This window comes from Somniosus microcephalus, chromosome 10 (genome assembly GCF_052327205.1).
Source record: "Somniosus microcephalus isolate GS21.2 chromosome 10, FLI_Smic_1.0, whole genome shotgun sequence".
In the NCBI taxonomy this organism is placed as follows: Eukaryota; Metazoa; Chordata; class Chondrichthyes; order Squaliformes; family Somniosidae; genus Somniosus; species Somniosus microcephalus.
This window is the reverse complement of record NC_140996.1, coordinates 66,480,509-66,502,684: the sequence shown is the minus strand read 5'-3', so window position 1 is coordinate 66,502,684 and position 22,176 is coordinate 66,480,509. Positions and strand designations below refer to the sequence as shown.

General features: G+C 47.1%; 1 protein-coding gene across 1 annotated transcript in view; it reads right to left on the bottom strand.

Moving 5' to 3' along the window:
* The window catches only part of LOC147111533 (UDP-glucose:glycoprotein glucosyltransferase 1-like), a 680,288-nt gene that overhangs the window by 530,566 nt on the left and 127,546 nt on the right, over positions 1–22,176 (bottom strand). The window contains exon 7 of the mRNA XM_085999896.1: positions 15,245–15,341. Coding sequence (XP_085856022.1) covers positions 15,245–15,341 — 97 coding nt within the window. The remainder of the gene's footprint in view (positions 1–15,244; positions 15,342–22,176) is intronic.

The window sequence follows — 22,176 nt, the reverse complement described above, 5'->3', positions numbered from 1 at the left end:
ACACCCATGGGAGTGGCCCTCATCTCCATGGCAACGGGTGTATATTGATTTTGCTGGTCCATTCATGGACTCAATGCTTTTAATAGCCATGGATGCGCACTCGAAATGGCCTGAGGTCATCAAAATGTCCTCCACCACCACGGAGAAAACTATTGCAGTCCTACGGACCATTTTTGCCAGGAATGGCTTGCCAGAACAGATTTGCTCCGACAATGGACCACAGTTTGTGTCCGAAGAGTTCTGGAGGTTCTTGAAAAAGAATGGGGTAAGGCATTACACATCCGCCCCGTATCATCCAGCCACAAATGGATTGGCTGAGAGGTTCGTACAAACCTTTAAGAAGGCAATAAAGGCTATGTACAATGACAACATTCCGCTGCAGCACAAGGTGGACAATTTCCTGTTCGCCTACCGGAATGCAACACATGCAGTCACCAACCAGGTCCCAGCCATGATGTTCTTTAACCAAAGGTTAAGATCTCGCCTGGATTTGCTCAGACCAAACGTACGAAGAGATGTTGAGAGTAAGCAATTCCAGCACATCCATGAGAAGCCAACAAGGAGCTTCAATGTAGGGCAACCAGTCTTGGCCCGCGACTACCGAACAAATAAATGGCAGCCAGGAACGATATGCACACGGCAGGGCCCACTAATGTACACAGTGGACGTTGGGGAGAGCATCGTGAGACGCCATGCTGACCAGATCCTAGAGTCACAGGAACAAGTCAACCCCATGCCTCGCCCATACGTACCTGGTGATGAACCCGACGTACAGGTCGCATCTACCCCAGAAACAGTAGCATCGGAAGCTGATGAACCAACCGACGACAGGGGGCCAGAATCGCCTCCGCACCAAGAGCAAGACACTCGGGAAAGGCGCTATCCAGAAAGGATCAGGAAGCCTCACCAAAGACAGAATATATAAATAGACTATTTTCAGCTAATGTTGCATGTTAAAAGTGTTAATTGTAATTAGTTTGATATTTAATTGTTAAATGAGTGTTATGGTACTGTTAATCTAAAAGGAGAGGAATTGTAATGTATATACCTTTAAGGGGGGAACTATCTTTTACAGCTCATGTATACTGCAGTACCGGCAGCGACCACACCTGTATATATCACTGAGTAGTAATCTGTACAGATCAGTTCCAATGTGAGCCACGTTGAGTAAACACCTGTTGTACCGTTCTCCTGCAGTCTGTGTCTTATTATACACGGACACAACAACTTCTTTTTCGAACAACTCCCACTGTTCATCTGTAGTTTTACCAGATAACAGTGTTGACCAGTTTACTGTCGTCAGTCTCTGTATCAGCTCATTAAAGTTAGTCTTACCCAAAATCTAGAATCTTAGTAACTGTGTTAGGTTTCTTCTTTTCAAACCTAACATTAAATTCAATCATATTATGAACACCATTAGGTAACTATTCCCTTTTCTTCTTTTCAAACCTAACATTGAATTCAATCATATTATGAACACCATTAGGTAACTATTCCCTTTCTGTTAGATTATTAACTAAGTCTGGCTCATTACTAAATCTAGTATGGCCTGCCATCTTGTTGGTTCTAGAACCTTTTGCTCTAGAAAACTATCTTGAATGCACTCAAGAAGTTCACTACCTTTCTGACTTGAGCTACTCTGCTCTTCCCAATCTATATGAAAATTAAAGTCTCCCATTAAAACAATTCTTCTTTTGCTACAAGATTACCTAATGTATGAATTAATACATTCTGCCACTTCATTGTTGCTATCGGGAAGCCTGTAGACAACTCCCATTACAGTTTTAAGTCCTCGCTTATTCCTCAATTCTAACCGCAGGGTCTTCGCTGATTCCTTTTGCTTTCCTTTACCTATATCTTCTCTTACTAATGTTGTAATAGTGTAATCAATAAGGCTCCCCCTCCTCCTCTTGCAGTTTCTCTATCCTTTCTAAAGCCCTTATAACCTGGAATATTTAACTTGCAATCACACCCAACTTACAGCCATGTCTCAGTAATGGCCACCATCTCATACCCTCTGAGCTGTAAATCAGCCTCAAAGTCACTCAATTTATTTCTTATACTCCATGTGTACTGGTCTCGCTAGATGTGCTCCTATCTTGTTATCCAGCAAGTTAAACACATATTTAAATAATTCCTCGAGAAGCCGGTTTGCTGTTTTGAAGCTTTTCTTGAACAAATTTGTGAAAATGAGATGAGATGGCACTAGATTGAGAATCCCTCATGGAAGATTCTCCATTACTCAGTCAGGTTCTTCCTGAGAAACTACTTCCGGGGTCAAGACAGGAACTAGGTCAAATGACCTCTGCTGTATACTAACACTGCTATACAATAGCTACCACCAGAGGGTGCTATCTGCATGTAATAAGTCCAGAACACTCCCCGTCTGGAGTCGTTAGCGACTCCACATAGTCCTAACTTTACTTGTCACTGGAGTCCTCTGGCGACAAAAGAAGAACCACCTCAGAGACGGGCCGAGAGAAGACCTTTGCTGTTCCTTCTTTGATGACTCTCAAGTCCACTTTTCTCACTCTCCCGTCCTGGCTGGGATGGGACTTCACGATGATAGCCATAGGCCACTCATTCCTTTTTGCCTGACTGTCCTTCATCAAGACAACATCTCCTTCTTTGAGATCTGGCCTCTTGTCCTGCCACTTGCGTCGGCTCTGTAGTGTGTTGAGGTACTCCCGTCGCCACCTGCCCCAAAACGTGTCTGCCAGACTCTGAACCCGTTTCCATTCTTCCTTGAAGAGTTCTCTTTCCCCAAACTCTCCTGGAGGACAAGGGGGAACACCTGTCTTCTGGGTCAAAAGCATGGCCGGAGTGAGGATGAGGGGCGATTCCGGGTCTGAAGATACGGGAATGAGGGGCCTTGCATTCATCACAGCGGTGACCTCAGCCATCAGTGTGGTCAAGACCTCATGTGTGAGGCACGACAATCTACCTTGGAGAAGCATGCAGTCGAGGATGCGGCGGGCAATGCCGATCATGTGCTCCCATGCGCCACCCATGTGGGATGAGTGAGGTGGGTTGAATACCCAGGTACATTTCTGCTCTTGGAGATACTTCTCCACACTCTCTGAGTTGGAACTGGATCCATCCATCTTCAGCTCTCTGCAAGCGCCAACATAGTTTGTGCCGCAATCCGAGCGTATTTGCTTCGCCGGGCCTCTAATTGAGAAAAACCTTCTCAGAGCGTTTATGAAGCTAGAGGCGCTCATTGTTTCTATGACTTCGATGTGTACAGCTCTTGTGGACATACATGAGAACATCACCGCCCACCTTTTGCTATTGGCGTGTCCTCCTCTGGTACGGCGTGAGACCACGTTCCATGGTCCAAAGACGTCTACACCTACATAGGTGAAAGGTGGTGCTACTTGTAGCCGCTCGGCTGGCAGATCTGCCATCTGTTGGTGCTCCGTCTTCCCACGGAGCTTCTTGCAGGTGACACATTTGAAAAGCGTGCCGCTGATACATCTCTTAGCTCCAACCAACCAGAGGCCGTCTGCTCTGATGGCACCTTCGGTGAAATGTCTGCCCTGGTGCTTCACAGCCTCATGATGATGACGCACAAGCAGAGTGGCCAGGTGATGACGACCTGGAATGAGGATGGGGTTGGTTGCATTCGTTCCTAGTTGAGACTGCGATATGCGTCCCCCAACTCTGAGAAGTCCGTCGGTGTTGACGATAGGATGCAGCTTCCATAGACTGCTGTGAGGGAGTAGGTTGCGTTCTGCTGCTATGCACTTCAACTCTTCTGAGTAACACTCGTGTTGGACACTCTTCATCACAAGGATTTTGGCTCTCTTGAGTTCCTCTTCAGAGGGACTCTTACGACAGATGTGCCACCCATGGCAGCTACTCTCTTGTGTAGACTGGGAGAAGGTACGAGCTATGTGGGTTAGGCGTGCTACCGTCTTTATGAGAGTGTTCCATTTGGAGAAACGCTCGAAGCGTTTGGTGCTCATCAGGTCCTTAGAGATTTGAGTAACGTGCGCTGTGACTTGTGGGCGTATCTCGGAGTCAGAAACAGGGTTGAGTAGGTCGAATGACTCATTGATTTCAGAGAAGTGCGGGGACGGACTCTGAAGAAAAGCAGGTCCTGACAGCCAAGTCCTGCTGCTGAGAAGGGACGCTGTTACAGATCTAGACCCATGGTCAGCTGGGTTCAGGTCTGTGGGGACGTACCTCCACTGGTCGGGGGATGTGGACTGTCGAATACGTTGGACCCTGTTGTTCACGTATACGTAGAACCATCTACTTTGGTTATGGATGTATCCTAGCAGCACTTTGCTGTCTATATAATATGTGATGCTGTCGAACTTCAGATCAATCTCCTCTTCTATGAACTCTGCAATCTCAACTGCTAATACTGCTGCGCACAGTTCCAATCTGGGTATGGTGAGGTCTAGCTGGGGTGCCAACTTGGCCTTACCAAAGACGAAGCCAACTTTGCTTTGTCCATCTTGAGTGCTGACCTTCAGATAAGCCACACCTGCAATGGCCTTAGCGGATGCGTCTGCAAAGACACAAAGCTCTTTGAATTGGGCATTTGAGGGAGAGAAGGACGTATAGGAAGGAGCGAGGTATTCGGATCTCCTGTAAGTCTTGGAGTGAGTCTCTCCATCTGTCCCACTCTGCTTCCATCTCTTTAGGGAGAGGTGAATCCCACTCTTCAGCGCGTGTGGAGAGTTCCCTGAGGAGCAGCCTGCCTTGTATGGTGACAGGGGCTAAGAAGCCGAGAGGGTCATATAGGCTGTTGACTGTAGAGAGCACCCCTCTACATGTGATGGGTTTCTTGTCATCTAAGACTTGGAACGTGAACGTGTCTGTTGCTATGTTCCAAGACACTCCTAGGCTACGCTGTAGGGGGAGGTCATCAGTGAAGAGGTCTAGATCCTTGACGTCCTTAGCACGATCTTCAGGGGGGAATGCCTCCATCACTGCTGGTCTGTTAGAGGCTATCTTGTGCAGCCTGAGGTTGGATAGTGCAAGTAGTTCCTGAGCTCGTCCGAGGGTACTGATGGCCTCTGCTTCGGTCGGGAATGACTTCAGTGCGTCATCGACATAGAACTCTCGTTCAATGAACCCTCTCACATCACTGCCAAAGTCGTCGTCTTCTTCCTTGGCAGCCCTCCTCAGTCCGTATATGGCGACAGCAGGGGACGGGCTATTCCCGAAGACATGGACATGCATTCTGTAGTCCACAATGTCTCTGTTGGGGTCATTGTCGCAATACCACAGTAAGCGGAGGAAGTCTCTGTGGTCTTCTCTCACCACAAAGTAGTGAAACATGTGCTGGATATCGGCAGTGATGGCGACGGGCTCTTTCCTGAATCTCATGAGTACCCACAAGAGGCTGTTGTTGAGATCGGGCCCTGTGAGGAGTACGTCTTTGAGAGAGACTCCCTGATATGGTGCACTGGAGTCAAACACCACGCGGATCTGTTCCGGCTTTTTGGGGTGATAGACTCCGAAGGAAGGGAGGTACCAACACTCTTGGCCTTCCTGAAGTGGAGGAGCTATCTCTGCATGATCGTTGACAAGCATTTTCTTGACAAACTCTAGGAAGTGTGCTTTCATCTTCGGCTTCTTCTCTCGTGTGCGACGGAGTGAGTTAAGACGATTATAGGCATACTCCCTGTTGTTCAGCAGCCGTCGTCTGGGGTTCTGGAAGGGTAAGGGTGCAACCCAGCTGTTAGAGCTGTCACGAGAGACCTCATTGTCCATAATCTGGAGGAATCTCATGTCGTCGATCGATGGAGCAAGTTTGTGGTCATTGGCGGTGCGACAGAAGACTGACTGACCCGGGTTCTCTCCAGTGAGCACCATCTGTGTGCTGTCTGTGGAGATCAGCGCTGGGGGGTTCTGAGGCTGGACCATATGACTGAACTTCTCTCTCACTACTGCATGGGGTAAAGTAGCTTGGACGACCATTCTCCAAGATGGAAGTCTTGAGTGTGCTCACCTGAGATGGCTTGTGAGCGCCCTTGAGGCACACGTCTCCAACAACGACCCAGCCGAGGTCTAGCCTTTGGGCGAAAGGGGCGTCATGTGGACCGTTGATCTGTTTCCTTATCTTATATACCCTCAGGATGTCCCTTCCCAACAACAGAACTATGCCTGCATCTGGATCAAGAGGTGGGATCTCATCTGCAATGCGTCTCAGATGACGGTGGTGATGAGCTGCATTCGGAGTGGGAATCTCAGAACGGTTGTCGGGGACTTGATTACATTCGATGAGTGTAGGAAGGGGGAGGCTAATCTTCCCGTCGGCTGACTCAACAACATAACCGCAGGCCCTCCTGCCGGCTGTCTCTGAAAGTCCAGCACACGTCTTCAACGTGTAAGGCGACGGACTTCCTTTGACCTTGAAGATGTTGAAGAACTCGGATCTTGCTAGAGAACGATTGCTTTGTTCGTCTAGTATGGCATACATCTTTTCAGATTCCTGGCGATGTCCTACAGGGTACACGTTAACGAGGCATATCTTGGAGCATGCTCTTGCGCTCACTGCTTCTCCACACACCTCGGTGCACTTGGATGTAATCTCCGGACCGGCAGCTCCCTCTCTCTCCCCGCCGTGCTCTGAGGCGGGAGGAGGCGACTCTGACTTCCAAGGAGCTGGGCCTGGGTGGAGTGCTGAAATGTGCCGATCACTTTCACATTCTGTGCATTTTGCATCTACCTTGCAGTTCTTGGCGAGATGGTTCGTGGAAGAGCAGCACTTGAAACATATAGAGTTCTCTTTAAGATATTGTTTCCGATCATCCAGGGACATCTCTCTGAAGCCTCTGCACTTCTTTAATGGATGCGGCTTGTTGTGGATGGGGCATTGTTTGCTCATATCCTCAGATTTCTTCTGATCCTTTGTGTTCTCGGTTGAAGACACTTGCATTTTGTGGACAGATATTGGTGTCTTTCCATGTCTGTCAAACTTGTCTCTTCTGGCAAGTGCTGTGTGGGAGGCGAAGAGGTTGAAGCTGGGGTCGTTCCTGGCTTTGGCTTCTTTACGGATGAATTTGGCAAACGCAGAGAATGGTGGGAAGGTAACGTTGTGTTTTAGCTTGAACTTTGACCCATACGATATCCACTTCTCCTGCAGGTTAAATGGAAGCTTCTCAATGATGGGACTTACCCCTCTGGAAGTGTCTAAGTACGATAGGCCGGTTAGGTAGCCATCCTGCTTTGCGGCTTCGAGTTCTGACAGCAGATCTCCAAGGTCGCGGAGCTTCTGGGGTTCCTTATTTGTCAACTTCGGAAAGTTCTCCAACCTGTCAAAGAGAGCCCTTTCAATGGCTTCAGGCGAGCCATAGCTTTCTTCCAGCCTCGCCCAAGCCATCTTCAACCCCGCTGGCGAATGTCCCACATTGACCGCTTTTATCCTGCGTGCCTGTCCGGCAGACTCTGGGCCGAGCCATTTGATAAGGAGGCCAAGCTCTTCCCCTGCCGACAGGTCTAAGCCCGATATGGCATCGTGGAGGGAGGACTTCCAAGCCCAATAATTCTCTGGCCTGTCATCAAACTTGGTTAACCCTGTAGTCACCAGCTGGCTGCGTGCAAGGTATTTGGCAAGGTCGTAGGTGCTGGGACCTGTGCCAGGGTTGCCTTGAGTAGGGGCTCTGTTGGGGGCCTCAAGGAAACGAAAGGGGGTTTGCTGCTGACTTTCTCTCTTCAGCGTTCTATTCCTCTGCGCCGTGTCTTCCGTTCTGCTGGGGGAGATTCTGCGGCTTGAGGCACGCTGTCTACTTTGACCTTGGTTAGCAACTTGGGGCATGTGATATGAAGTGCTTGTGTCTGTAGAGATGTGCGGGTCTTCATCCCTCTCTCTCGTAAACTGTATGTCGGCATGGTCGCTCACATAATCTTTGGTGCGCTGTCGTCGACTCTGCCGCGGAACGTGAATTAAAGGTTTGTAAGCTGTCTCGGGATCAGCTCCCTCCAAAATTGCCTCGAATACTTGTGCCTCAGCTAATGCAGCATCTATCTCTTTTTGTTGCTGCAGAGCATCTAATGTGGCTTGGAGACGGGCCTGTTCAGCCTGGCGTCCAACCTGGTGACGGGCCTGGTCAGCTTGGAGTCGGGCCTGATCAGCTTGGAAACGGGCCTGATCAGCTTGGAGTTCAGCTTGTTCTACTTTTATTTCTATTTCTCCGTCGGCATGCGCAGCTCTGGCTTGAGCTGCTTCTAGCTTAGCCCGTGCTTTGGCGATGGCCATGCTTACTCTAGAACCACCTGATGACCGTGAACCAGCTTGCGATCTGTAGTAACCGGAGCTTATAGACCGATTGTCACATTCTACAGTTTCGTCTGACTGTTTAAGGTCTTCTACTCGCTGAGTAGCGTTTTTGGTATTATCTTCTGACATGTTGATGTGAGGGAAGTGTGGTGTACAAGGTGAAGACTTAAGCTGGCTCTGTCGTGATGGCCTACTCTGAGTTCCTGCTGCTCCGCTCTTCATATGCTAGGCCAAAAGCAATATCTTTTCACTGTACTGGTCTCGCTAGACGTGCTCCTATCTAGTTATCCAGCAAGTTAAACACTTATTCTAATAATTCCTCGAGAAGCCGGTTTGCTGTTTTGAAGCTTTACTTGAACAAATTTGTGAAAATGAGATGAGATGGCACTAGATTGGGAATCCCTCATGGAAGATTCTCCATTACTCAGTCAGGTTCTTCCTGGGAAACTACTTCCAGGGTCAAGGCAGGAACTAGGTCAAATGACCTCTGCTGTATACTAACACTGCTATACAATAGCTACCACCAGAGGGTGCTATCTGCATGTAAAAAGTCCAGAACACCATGCGTTAGTATAAAGAACTCTTATTTGGACAAGAGACCCTAGTCTGTCCTCCGCCCTGATACTGTCTTTCTCACACCGTTTAACTTAACATGTTTCGTATTTGTCACTCCTGTTGTAACTACTTTATATTTTTAGTATTCCCTTCATCTGGAGTATCTATATCACTGTTTGTGACCTGAACTCTGCTCTTATCCCTTTCTAAAAAATCTTTCTAGTATCATTTTTACTATTTTTTCTGACTGAACCCCACTCCCCAACCATTTATTTGTTTGATGTACTTTTTACAAACCTATTTATCCTTTCTGCTAGGATCTTGGTTCCATCCCAGTTCAGGTGCAGCCTATTCCAAAGGTGGAGCTCCCTCCTATCCCAGTACTGGTACCACTGTCCCATGAAATGGAATCCCTCCTTCTCACACCACTCCTTCCTGATCGGTTTATCCCTATGCCCATTAGCAAGTGGTACTGATGATAATCCGGAGATTGCAACACTTGAGGTCCTGCTTTTCAATTTAACTCCCAACTCCCGATACTCCCTCAGCAGGACTTCTCCCCTATGTCACTGATCCTGACATGGACCACAACAACTGGGCCGTACCCCTCCTTTCCAGGCAAATTGGGCATGAGGGGCCATAAACTCAGGATTCTCACTAAAAAAACAAAGGGGGAAGTGAGAATGAATTTAAATAAAGGAAACTACGATGGTCTGAGGCGCGAGTTCGGTAGGATTGATTGGGGAATGTCACTCAAAGGGTTAACGGTGGATAGGCAATGGCAAACATTCAAACTACAGAATTTGTTCATCCCAGTTTGGCATAAAAATAAAATAAAAAAGGTGACTCAACTGTGGGTAACGAGGGAAATTAGGGATAGCATAAGATCCAAGGAGAGGACATATAAATTGGCCAGAAAAGGCAGTAATCCAGAGGATTGGGAGCAGTTTAGGATTCAACAAAGGAGGACAAAGGGAGTAATTAAGAAAGGGAAAATAGAGTATGAGAGTATGAGAGGGCAGCACGGTGGCATAGTGGTTAGCACTGTTGCCTCACAGCGCCAGGGACCCGGGTTCGAATCCGGCCTCGGGTGACTGTCTGTGTGGAGTTTGCACATTCTCCCCGTGTTTGCGTGGGTTTTCTCCGGGTGCTCCGGTTTCCTCCCACAGTCCAAAGATGTGCGGGGTTAGGTTGATTGGCCATGATAAAAATTGACCCTTAGTGTTAGGGGGATTAAATACGTGGGGTTACGGGGATAGGGTGGGATATGTGTTGGTGTAGGGGTTACGGGGATCGGGTGGGATATGTGTCGGTGCAGGCTCGATGGGCCGAAATGGCCTCTATCTGTACTGTGAGGTTTCTGTGATTTCTGTGATTCTGTAAGCTTTCAGGGAACATAAAAACTGACTGTAAAAGCTTTTATAGATATGTGAAGAGAAAAAGATTGGTGAAGTCAAGCGTAGGTCCCTTGCAGTCAGAATCACGGGAATTTATAATGGGGAACAAAGAAATGGAAGACCAATTAAATACATATTTTGGTTCTGTCTTCACAAAGGAGGACACAAATAACCTCCCAGAGATGTTGGGGAACATAGGGTCTGATGAAAGGGAGGAACTGAAAGAAATCAGTATTTGTAGGGAAATGTGTTAGGGAAACTGATGGGATTGAAGGCCGATAAATCCCCAGGGCCTGATAATCTACATCCTAGGGTACTTAAGGAAGTGGCCCTAGAAATAGTAGATGCATTGCTGATCATCTTCCAACCTTCGATGGAAACTGGAACACTACCCATGGATTGGAGGGTAGCTAATGTTACCCACTATTCAAAAAAGGTGCTAGAGAGAAAACGGGGAATTACAGACCAGTAAGCCTGACATCGGTAGTGGGGAAAATGCTAGAGTCCATTATAAAAGATGTAATAGCAGAGCACTTGGAAAACAGTGACAGGATCGGACAATGTCAACATGGATTTACAAAAGGTAAATCATGCTTGACTAATCTACTGGAATTTTTTGAGGATGTAACTAGTAAAATAGATAAGGGAGAACCAGTGGATGTGGTGTATTTGAACATTCAGAAGGCTTTTGATAAGGTCCCACATAAGAGATTAGCGTGTAAAGTTAAGGCACATGGGATTGGGGGCAAGGTATTGACTTGGATAGAAAACTGGTTGGCAGATAGAAAGCAAAGAGTTGGAATAAACGGGTCTTTTTCCCAGTGGCAGGCAGTGACTAGTGGGGTACCGCAGGGATCGGTCCTTGGACCCCAGCTATTCACAATATATATTAATGATGATCTAGACAAGGGAACTAGATGTAATATCTCCAAATTTGCAGATGACACAAAGCTGGGTGGGCGTGTGTGCTGTGAGGAGGATGCCGAGAAACTACAGGATGATTTGGACAGGTTGGGTGATTGGGCAGAAGCATGGCAGATGCAATATAACGTGGAGAAATGTGAGGTTATCCACTCTGGTGGCAACAACAGGAAGGCAGATTATTATCTGAATGGCAATAGATTGGGAGAAGGGGTAGTGCAACGGGACCTGGGTGTCCTTGTGCACCAGTCGCTGAAGGTAAGCATGCAGGTGCAGCAGACAGTTGAGAAGGCAAATGGTATGTTGGCCTTCGTAGCGAGAGAGTTTGAGTACAGGAACAAGGATGTCTTGCTGCAGTTGTACAGGGCCTTGGTGAGACCACATCTTGAGTATTGTGTGCAGTTTTGGTCGCCTTATCTGAGGAAGGATATTCTTGCCATGGAAGGAGTTCAGCGAAGATTCTCCAGGCTGATACCTGGGATGGCAGGAATGATGTATGAGGAGAGATTGGGACGATTGGGCTTGTACTCGCTGGAGTTTAGAAGAATGAGAGGGGATCTCATTGAAACCTATAAAATTCTGGCAGGACTGGACAGACTAGATGCAGGGAGGATGTTCCCGATGGTCGGGGAGTCCAGAACCAGGGATCACAGTCTACGGATAAGGGGTAGGCCTTTTAGGACAGAAATGAGGAGGAATTTCTTCACCCAGAGAGTGGTGAACCTGTGGAATTCTCTACCACAGAAGGCAGTAGAGGCCAATACATTAAATAGATTCAAGAAGGAGTTGGATATATTTCTTAAGGCTAAAGGGATCAAGGGGTATGGGGAGAAAGCAGGGACCGGGTACTGAACTTGGATGATCAGCCATGATCGCATTGAATGGCGGAGCAGGCTCGAGGGGCCGAATGGCCTACTCCTGCTCCTATATTCTATGTTTAATAGTTTCCTTCGAGGACTACTAGAACATCCAACATTTTATCATAAATGACTATTGAGTCAGAGACTGTAACATCATTTAGAAAGGAATTAGATACATTTTTGAAAAGGAAGAATATAAAAGGATGTGAGGAAAGCGCATTACTCCCATCGAAATGCTGACACCAGGACAGGTGTGATGGGCTGAATGGCCCCCATCTCTGCTGTAAATTTTATGATTCTGTAATGTAAAAGTGAGTCTGTAATATAGGCATGCTAGCCCAACATTAAGCTTCAGATTAGCGGGTGTGAGGGGGCGGGGGGGTGGAAGAGATATAACCTACTCACTGTTTTCTACAATTTACAAGCAAACTAATCTGCAGTGTGAGCTATGAAAAACTACTCCCACCCCACAACACCCATCCCCCAGTCTAGCTATTAAGATAAAGATAAAGCCAAATAAGCAGAATGTGCAAATACAAAACAAACAGAAGTTTGCCAAAACTCCTCTCCACAATCTAAATTTCCTCAATCACCAAGACAGATCACCTTTCGATCCCACACCAGGATTTCAGCATATCTATATATGTATATAAAACGGTTGATCTGTCTGTCTTTCTGTCTGTTTGTCTTTCTGTCTCTGTCCAGCTATACAATCAAAAGTTATAGAGCGTACCGGCCTCGGGCGACTGTCTGTGTGGAGTTTGCACATTCTCCCTGTGTTTGTGTGGGTTTTCTCCGGGTGCTCCGGTTTCCTCCCACAGTCCAAAGATGTGCGGGTTAGGTTGATTGGCTATGATAAATTGACCCTTAGTGTTAGGGGGATTAAATACATGGGGTTACGGGGATAGGGTGGGATATGTGTTGGTGTAGGGGTTACGGGGATCGGGTGGGATATGTGTCGGTGCAGGCTCGATGGGCCGAAATGGCCTCTATCTGCACTGTGGGGTTTCTGTGATTCTGTGATTCTGATATGTTATATCAAAAGAAAGCTTATCATTAAGGGAGTCTAATAGGCGTATTTACTTTTTGGTCAGACAAAAATTGTTCGGACAGTACTTTTTGGTCAGACAAAAATTGTTCGGACAGTATACAAAAAAGGTTCAAAAAACAGCAACATTCCGCTCATTAGCGTTGAGTGATGTGATGGTTGACCAATCGTACAGGGGATTAACCTGATGGTTGACCAATCAGTGCGTCACGGGGGGCATTTCATTGCGTGTGTGGGCGGGCCTAATCCTTCTGAGCTGAGGTGACTGGCCGCCATCTTGATTCCTAACTATTGATATCTTTTTCCCAATTTCTGCGTGTAAATATAGATTTCCAGCAAAAAAAAAGATGCTTTTAAAAGAAAAAAAAATCCTTTTGCAAAGGGGACTCGGCCTTTCCCCCCCTCGGCGGTGGATGAGCTGCCTGCAGGCCTCAGGCCTCGAAGCCTCAGCCTCTCCTCGCCAGCCACGCCCGAGCTAGGCACTGCCCGCCCCGCCCCGCGATCGCCGCCATCTTGGTAAAGGCTGGCGGCGCGGAACTGAGCCGAGCGTAGCCATCGCCGCCATCTTAGTAAAGGCTGGCGGGCGGGAGTCAGCGCGCGCGTCAACGTCGGCCCGGAGCGCGACCTGAGCTAAGGCGAGTCCGGCCGGGCCTCACGCGCTAGGCCGCGCACCGGCCGGCCCTGAGGCGCTGGTCCGCACATGGAGGCTTCGGCTCACCGCGTCCGGGCTCTGAGGAAAGGCAGAGAGAGAGGGGGAGGGAGGGAGAGGGGGGGGGGGAGGGAAGGGAGAGGAGGGGGGGAGGGAGAGGAGAGGAGAGGAGGGAGAGGAGAGGAGAGGAGGGGGGGAGAGGAGAAGGGGGGTCGGAGAGGAGAGGGGGAGGGAGAGGAGAGGGGGAGGGAGAGGAGAGGGGGAGGGAGAGGAGAGGGGGAGGGAGAGGAGAGGGGGAGGGAGAAGAGAGGGGGGAGGGAGGGTGAGGAGAGGGGCAGGGAGGGAGAGGAGAGGGGTAGGGAGGGAGAGGAGAGGGGCAGGGAGGGAGAGGAGAGGGGCAGGGAGGGAGAGGAGAGGGGCAGGGAGGGAGAGGAGAGGGGGAGGGAGAGGAGAGGGGGAGGGAGAAGAGAGGGGGGAGGGAGGGTGAGGAGAGGGGCAGGGAGGGAGAGGAGAGGGGTAGGGAGGGAGAGGAGAGGGGCAGGGAGGGAGAGGAGAGGGGAGGGAGGGAGAGACAGTAAAGCAGGAGAGACAGGGGCAGGGAGAGAGAGAGGGTGAGGGAGAGAAAGAGTGAGGGGGTGGGACAGGGAGGGAGAGCTCGCCTTCTTCCTTCCTTCCTTCCTTCGCAGGGGTCGATCGGGCCAGGCCTGAGGCGCTCCTTCCCCCCCCTCTCCAGGCTAATCCCGAACTAAATCCACCAGTCTCTCTCTCTCTCTCTTCCCCCCGTCTCTCTCTTCTCCCCCCAGTCTCTCTCTTCTCCCCCTCATCTCTCTCTTCTCCCCCCAGTCCCTTCCAACAACAACATGCCCTCAGAAAACCTTCGGCACCGCCGGGCACTCCAGCTAGTAATTAATACAGACACTACAGTGCAGTGCTGAGGGAGTGTTCCATTGTTATGTGTGCCATCATTCAGATGAGATGTTAAACCAAGCTCTTTTCTGCCTGTTCAGTTTAAATCATGAATTAACTGGCTATTCATCTGACTGCTATGCGTGAGATGATGCTCGTGAAGAATGACTGCTATATTTACCAACATAACGGTCACTGCATTTCAAAAAGTGTGAAGCTTGAATGTGACAATGACCTATAAAAATACTTTTAACTTCTCTTGCTTTCCCCAGATTTGATAACTCTACTTTTGAACATGAATGCGATTGCAGTCAATGGCACTACTGTAGTCAGTGCTTTCCACTTATCTCACAATGAGTTATGAGCTACCAATGTTCCCTCAAAATGTTTTTTTACACGCGCGGTATCTCAGGGGGAACAGCTTGTGAGCGGCCTGCGCAGTACCATCCCAGTTGCTGTACGGCCGCGCGCAGGTTAGAGGGGACACTGGTAGCTACATATTTTTTTAAAACCACAGGACTTTACATGGAACTTGGTACTTTATGAGAAGGTGACATAACATGCCCCAGCAAGAAGAGTACAACAGAAAAAAGGTCTAATTAAAGTATTTCCTTCAACTAATTAATCTTGAACACATTATGTGTATAGAATTAAAAATAAAACTCATACCTTCAAGCTGAGTGTCATCCACCACTTTGTATTCTGTACTTTTAATAGCAAGTTCAACACCGTATCCTGAAAGGCGCACTTTCTTAGAGCTGGCTTTCTGTTAAGTACACAGTATCAAATAGTAAAAGCTATACAAAGGATTTTAGTTGTCAAACATTCAAGAACATTAATTCCCAGAAATGCTCAATATATTTGGACTCTACAACTTGGAACAGAAACATTAAAGATAAGTAATTGTGATCTAAAAGTGTGGAGCATAAACACCAGCAAGGGGCAGTTGGGCCAAATGGCCTGCTTCTGTGCTGTACATTACATGTAATTCTATGCAATGTACAAACTATCCTGATGTAAGGATTCTAGTAATATACTGCTCAGCATGTCAAACCACAAACACATTAATCACTCAGTAAACATTTGATGCCAATGGAATAGCTGAACAGTAAATACAACACCTCTCCCAATGGCTTAGATGGAAAATGCACTGCCTGGTATGGAACTGAGCAAACAGACCATTAAGTTTCCAGAGCCCATCCCTGATCTGTGCCGAGTTAAATTATCTTGGTCAAGGCAGCAGTAGGGGCAACATGATTGGTCTCATTACCCTGAGCTAGGGAGAAGGGAAAACAAAATATCAGCCAATGTACCCTGTCCAGATTACTATTCAGTGATCCATTGCTGGAAAGGTCGAGGACAGGCTCAAGCTTGGGTTGATAGCCTAAAAAGTTTAATAGTTACCAACACAAGAATGGCCACGTAGGCACTGTACTGAAGGGCTGCCAATGCCAACTGAGTTGTACCCTATTATAAGTTATTGGGCCGGATATTCCGATCCCTATGGGTCGGAAATGCCGGTTTCAGGCAGGCACTGCGCATGCGCTGGAAACCGGCATTTCCAATCTGTCAAGAAAGGGAGCACGGCCTCTGCGGGCGGAGAGTTCCACTTTTGGGAGACCCTCCGCCCGCAGAAAAGACTTACAATTCTTGCGCCTGATCTTCCTGTCAAATGTATGAAGGGAGATTCCCTTCTCTGATTGGTTCCCCAAGGCCCACGTGATCCCAGGGACGCTGCGAACTACCTGCGCCTCTGGGATACGTGGGCCCTGCACACTGGCAGTTTGGAGGCCCAGCAGCAGAACTCTGCGCCTTCCGGGAGCCCTCAGGTAAGGGTGCAGATTTTTCCAGAACGCAGCCCTCCACCCACGGGAGGCCTGCGATCAGAATATCTGGGCCAATGTCTTCTCAAGGGGAGAAAAATTGGAGGGAAAAATGCAGACGTACAGTACTAAGTTGACGTTTAAAGAAGATGAGCCTTATAAAGTTTAAAGGTGTGATAACAGACTACCCAAAAACGAGATACACACTGGAGATCATTTAAATAATCCAGATCAGTTTCCAGTCCCTTGTAGACTCATCTGTGCCAAAAAAAAAATTCTCCTAAAATAATTTATTTTTTTTGCATTGTTTTTGTAAAAAGTAAATACATAGGCCTAGAAATTCGATTGCATAGCGCCGGTTGTTTGGGCAATATGGATGCTGCTTTGGGTCAAAAATGGCATCCAATCAGCGCATGCACAATTCTGGCGGGGTCCATCTTGCTGAGGACGGTAGCGTCGGCGCTGGGAGCGTGTGCCAGAAGTATGTACAGTAGGCAGAACATGACGTCATAGAGTCATAACGGCACAGAAGGAGGCCATTCGGCCCATCGAGTCCGTGCCGGTTCTCTGTAGAGCAATCCAGTCAGTCCCATTGCCCTGCTCTATCCCCGTAGCCCTGCAAGTTTATTTCCCTCAAGTGCCTATCCAGTCACCCCTTGAAAACATTGAGTGACTCCGCTTCCACCATTTCCGTCGCCAGCGAGTTCCAGGTCATCACCACTCGCTGCATAAAAAAGTTTTTCCTCACATACCCCCGTATCTCTTGCCCAAAACCTTAAATTTGTCTCCCCTAGTCTGTGTACCATCAACTAGTGGGAACAGCCTTTCCCCGTCTAGCCTATCCAAACCCGTCATAATCTTGTACACCTCTATCAAATCACCCCTCAACCTCCTTTGCTCTAATGAAAACAAATCCAGCTTCTCCAACCTGTCCTTGTAGCTAAGCTCCCCCATCCCCAGAACCATTCTGGTAAATCTCCTCTGCACCCTTTCAAGGGCCTTCACATCCTTTCTAAAGTGTGGTGGCCAGAATTGGATGCAATACTCCAGTTGTGGCCTAACCAGCGCTTTATAAAGGTCCAGTATAACTTCTCTACCTTTGTACTCAATACCTCTATTTATGAAGCCCAAGATCCCATATGCTTTGCTAACCACTCTCTCAATATGTCCTGCTACCTTCAGGGATCAAGCACATTAACTTGCAGGTCCCTCGCTCCCTGCACACTCTTTAAAACTGTGCCATTAAGTGTATATTGCCTCTCCCTGTTCCTTCTGCCAAAATTCATCACCTCACACTTCTCTGTATTAAATTCCATCTGCCACTTGTCTGCCAATTCTGCTAATCTTTCTATGTCCTGTTGCAGTTGATTGATATCATCATCACTGTTTGCCACACCCCCAAGTTTGGTGTCATCAGCAAATTTAGAAATTCTACTCTGTATTCCAATAGCCAGGTCATTTATATACATCAAAAAAAAGCAGTGGCCCCAGCACTGACCCTTGGGAAACACCACTGTCTACCACCCTCCAGTCTGAAAAGCACCCATTTACCACAACTCGCTGTTTTCTATCCTTAAACCAATTCCTTATCCAAATTGCCACTCTCCCACCTATTCCATGAGCCTCAATTTTGTTAACCAGCGTTCTGTGTGGTACTTTGTCAAATGCCTTCTGAAAATCCATGTAGACAACATCCATTGCATTCCCTTCATCAATCCTCTCTGTTACTTCATCAAAAAATTCAATTAGATTAGTCAAACACGATCTGCCTTTTACAAATCCGTGTTGGCTCTCCTTAATTAGCTTAAACCTCACCAAGTGCCCGTCAATTTTTTCCTTGATTATTGTTTCTAAAACTTTACTCACCACTGATATTAGTAGTTACTAGGATTGTCCTTATACCCTTTCTTGAACAATGGTGTCACATTTGCCACTTTCCAATCCTCAGGCACCTCCCCTGCATCTAGAGAAAATTGGAAAATTATGGCAAGACCTTCCGCTATCTCCTCCCCCAATTCCCTTAGCAACCTGGGATGCAAGCCATCTGGACCAGGCGACTTGTCCACTCTAAGCATACCCAGCCTTTCTAGTGTATCCTGTTTATCAATTTTCACCCCTTCCATTGCTTCGATCTTTTCCACTTCTACCGATATTTTGTCAGCACCCACCTCCTTAGTAAACACCGATACAAAGCACTCATTGAATATTCTAGCCTTGCCCTGCACCTCTCAGCATATATCACCTTCTTTGTCTCTGATAGGCCCCACCCCGCCTCTTACTACCCGCTTACTGTTTACATGCTGGTAGAAGATTTTGGGTTCCCTTTTATGTTAACCGCCATTCTACTCTCATATTCTCTCTTTGCCAATCTTATTTTCATCTACAGATCCCCTCTCAAGTTATTGTATTTGGTCTAGTTCTCCCTTGATGAATTCACCTGACATGCATCATACACCCTCTTTTTTTTGTTTCATCATCTTCTCTATCTCCCTTGTCATCCAAGGAGCTCTTGCTTTGGTTCCCTTACCCTCCCCTCTTGTTGGAATGTACCTAGCTTGTACTTGGAACATCTGCTCCTTAAAGATCACCCATTGTTCAATTACAGTTTTTCCTGTCAGTCTTTGGTTCTATTTCACCCTGGCTAGATCAGTGCAACACTGATTTGACGCCAGCGCTGCCATTTTTGTCCTCAATGCAGGAAGTAACGCCCTGTGGTAACCTCACACAACTGAACATGCGTTCAGCAGCTGCAAGGACCCCCTACCAATGTCCCCATTAAGTTATCTGGCCACGTGGCCATAAGGCGCTCTGGAGGTCGCGCGCAGGGCGATCACTAGCTTTTGAATAGAAAAACCACGCATGCACCGAAATTGCGCTCTGGACCTCCTGTGCAGCTGGCTCACCGGCTTTTCAATGGGAAAAACCGCGCATGCATGGTATTTTGAATGAGCCACACAGCCTGTTAAAGGGGCCGCGCACCCAAAAAAATTAAAGGGAACATTGGCCCCTACCAGCGATATTTAAAAGGATCATCAACCACTCTCAGGTCCATTGCTGATTAATTTCTACTGGCTCTGTGTAAGTTTGTGAAAGTGTTTGCTGCTTTCCAGAGTTGTTTAACTTTGGTGAGGTGACAGTGTGTGGTGCTGCAAGTGGAGAAGGCCTTGCTTCTGACTTCAAGGGTTTTGGTCAGACTACTTTCTCCCAGTCATGGGTGCTCTAGTGGTCATCTCCCTTGGCCTGCAGCATGACAGGGAGATGGAGCAGAGGCAGTGAAGAAGAGGACAAGCTGCTTGCAGAGGGAGGAGGAGGAGGGGGAGAAGGGGCTCAGCAGGAGGCCTTACCCACCTAGGGTCTTCCGAGAGCAATTCTCTTACCTCAGCCTGAGCCAAAAGCAATGTGCGATGTGTCTGCGTTTTACGAAGGAGGTGCTCACAGAATTCTTGCAACCACTCCTGCAGTCTCACATCAGGGCAAGGGCAGCACTGCCAGTGGCTGTGAAGGTGACCGTGGCCCTGAATTTCTTTGCCTCGGGATCCTTCCAGGTTGGAGCAGGTGACATCTGTAACATCTCACAGTCCGCTGTCCACTGCTGCATCAGAGAGTTGGAAATCACTCTTTATGCCAGGAGAGAGGAATTCATAGTCTCCTCTCTGACCAGAGAGATGTAGGCAGCATGTGCACGTGGCTTTGGCAGGATAGATGGCCTCCCCATGGTACAGCGCACCATTGATTGCATGCACATGACTTTGTGGGCACCGTATCTAAATGCAAAGATGTACCGCAACCGCAAAGGTTTCCACTTGCTGAATGTGCAGTTGGTGTGCCACCATGCTCAACACATCAGGATGGTGAATGCCTAGTATCCTAACAGCAGCTTTTATTCTGCACCAGTGGCTGTCACCTGAGCCTTTGAGTTACCATGTGAGGGAATAAGCCATGTTTCAGACAGATACACCATAATATGAACAGAATACTGATATTATTAATACATGATATACTGGGTTGAAAAATCTGGAAAGCCTCGGAGACACAGGCTGCAAACAGAATACAGGCTCCTGAGATAAAGATCAGTTGATAACAAAGTTGTAAACAAGCTTTGAAATGGGAATTAATTAAAAATACTAAAACAATGAAAGATTGAAGCAAACCATTGGTGCTTCCGAATGATCTACGGTTTGCAACCAACACAATGAGAAGGCCCAGTTTAAGGTGTTAAGAACAGAAACACAAACATTAAAAGAACCTTGTGCCTTTGAAAAGATGACATCAAGTAAAAGAAACACCTGCTGGTCAAATAGTTTTATGTTAAACTTGGAAGACAGGAATCACAATTAAATATGCAACCAATTGAGATAGCTAGAAATGCATGAAACACTCTGGTTAAGGTGTCTTTAATTTAGACATAGTAAATATGATACCAACAAGGACAGTTTGAAGATACAACTTCAATAGATGACACCAAGCAATTACATTGTGTTTGTATTGAACTTGGAGCAGTAAGGAGAGTCACAATGTCTGCTAAAAACTAGTAAAGCCAATATTAAGAATTGAATGAAAGCATTTTGTAAGAATGGCATCAAAGAAACCATTGCTGTCATTGCTTTTATGATGGTTTTTGAAACACCTAAAGGTAGAGACATAATTATGCATGCAATCATTAAATTGGCAGTAGAATAGAAAGCATTCGAAAGAAGTATGAATAAGACAATTAGCTGACATCAGCAGAGAAATTCAAAGAAGAAACCACTGCCAAAAGAGTATAAAACATAGACCTTTTCAACAGAAAGGCAGAACTCACTGAACAGGCAAAGCGTTTCTCAACTCTTCAGAGGCATCTCTGTAAGTCTTTAACTATGAGTCTCGGGAAGTCAAAGTAATTGATTCTCTCTTCCCCCCCAGTCGCTCTCTCTCTTCCCCCCCCAGTCGCTCCCTCTCTCTCTTCCAACAACATGTGCTCAAAAAAGCCTCGGCACCGCCGGGCACCCCCAGCAAGTAGATAAATATATTATACTTATACTACCATTTACTTATCATATTACATTACTATTACTTCCAGTGGTAATAGAGGCTTTTTGCACTATTTATCATATCCTGCAACTTGGACTGTCATTGCTATACTTATTTGCTTATTGTTTCTATATTTATATTTGTTTTTACTTTTGCTTTTTATATTTATACTTATATTGTGGGAGTGAGTGGGGAGTAAGCATTCCATTGTACCAGTTACATATGGCAATAAAATAATCTTGAATCTTGAAGTTGTATGTAAAGCCGGGGAAGGTCAGACCACAAGATGGCGTCGGGGAAAGGATTAGACTGGGGTGAGGAAGAAACCCTTACTAGATTCTATGCAGATGACCAGAAGGGCTTAATCGACAAAATGTTAAAAGACGGATGGGACCCAAATCAGGACCCCGCCGTTCAAAAGGCTTGGTGGCAAAAAGAGGAAAACAAACATACCCAAAAGGCCGGTGTAATAATAGTACGACAGATTTTACAGTGTACCCTCAAACTGAAACCAAAGATAGAGGAATTAAAAACAGCTGGAGCAGAAATAAAAAAAACTAAGAGAACTTCAGGAGAGTCAGAGCGAGAAGGGACTCTTTGGTCCCCAATTATGTACACCTACCACTCCACCACCTCCTCCGTATAATGAAACGGAGGAAGGGGAGGATGATATAGTGAGGAGGAACAAGGCCTCGCCGTTGCACCTTTGATGGTGACACAAGGAGCACAGGCAGCAAATAACAAACATAGATATAAGGCATTCAGTCC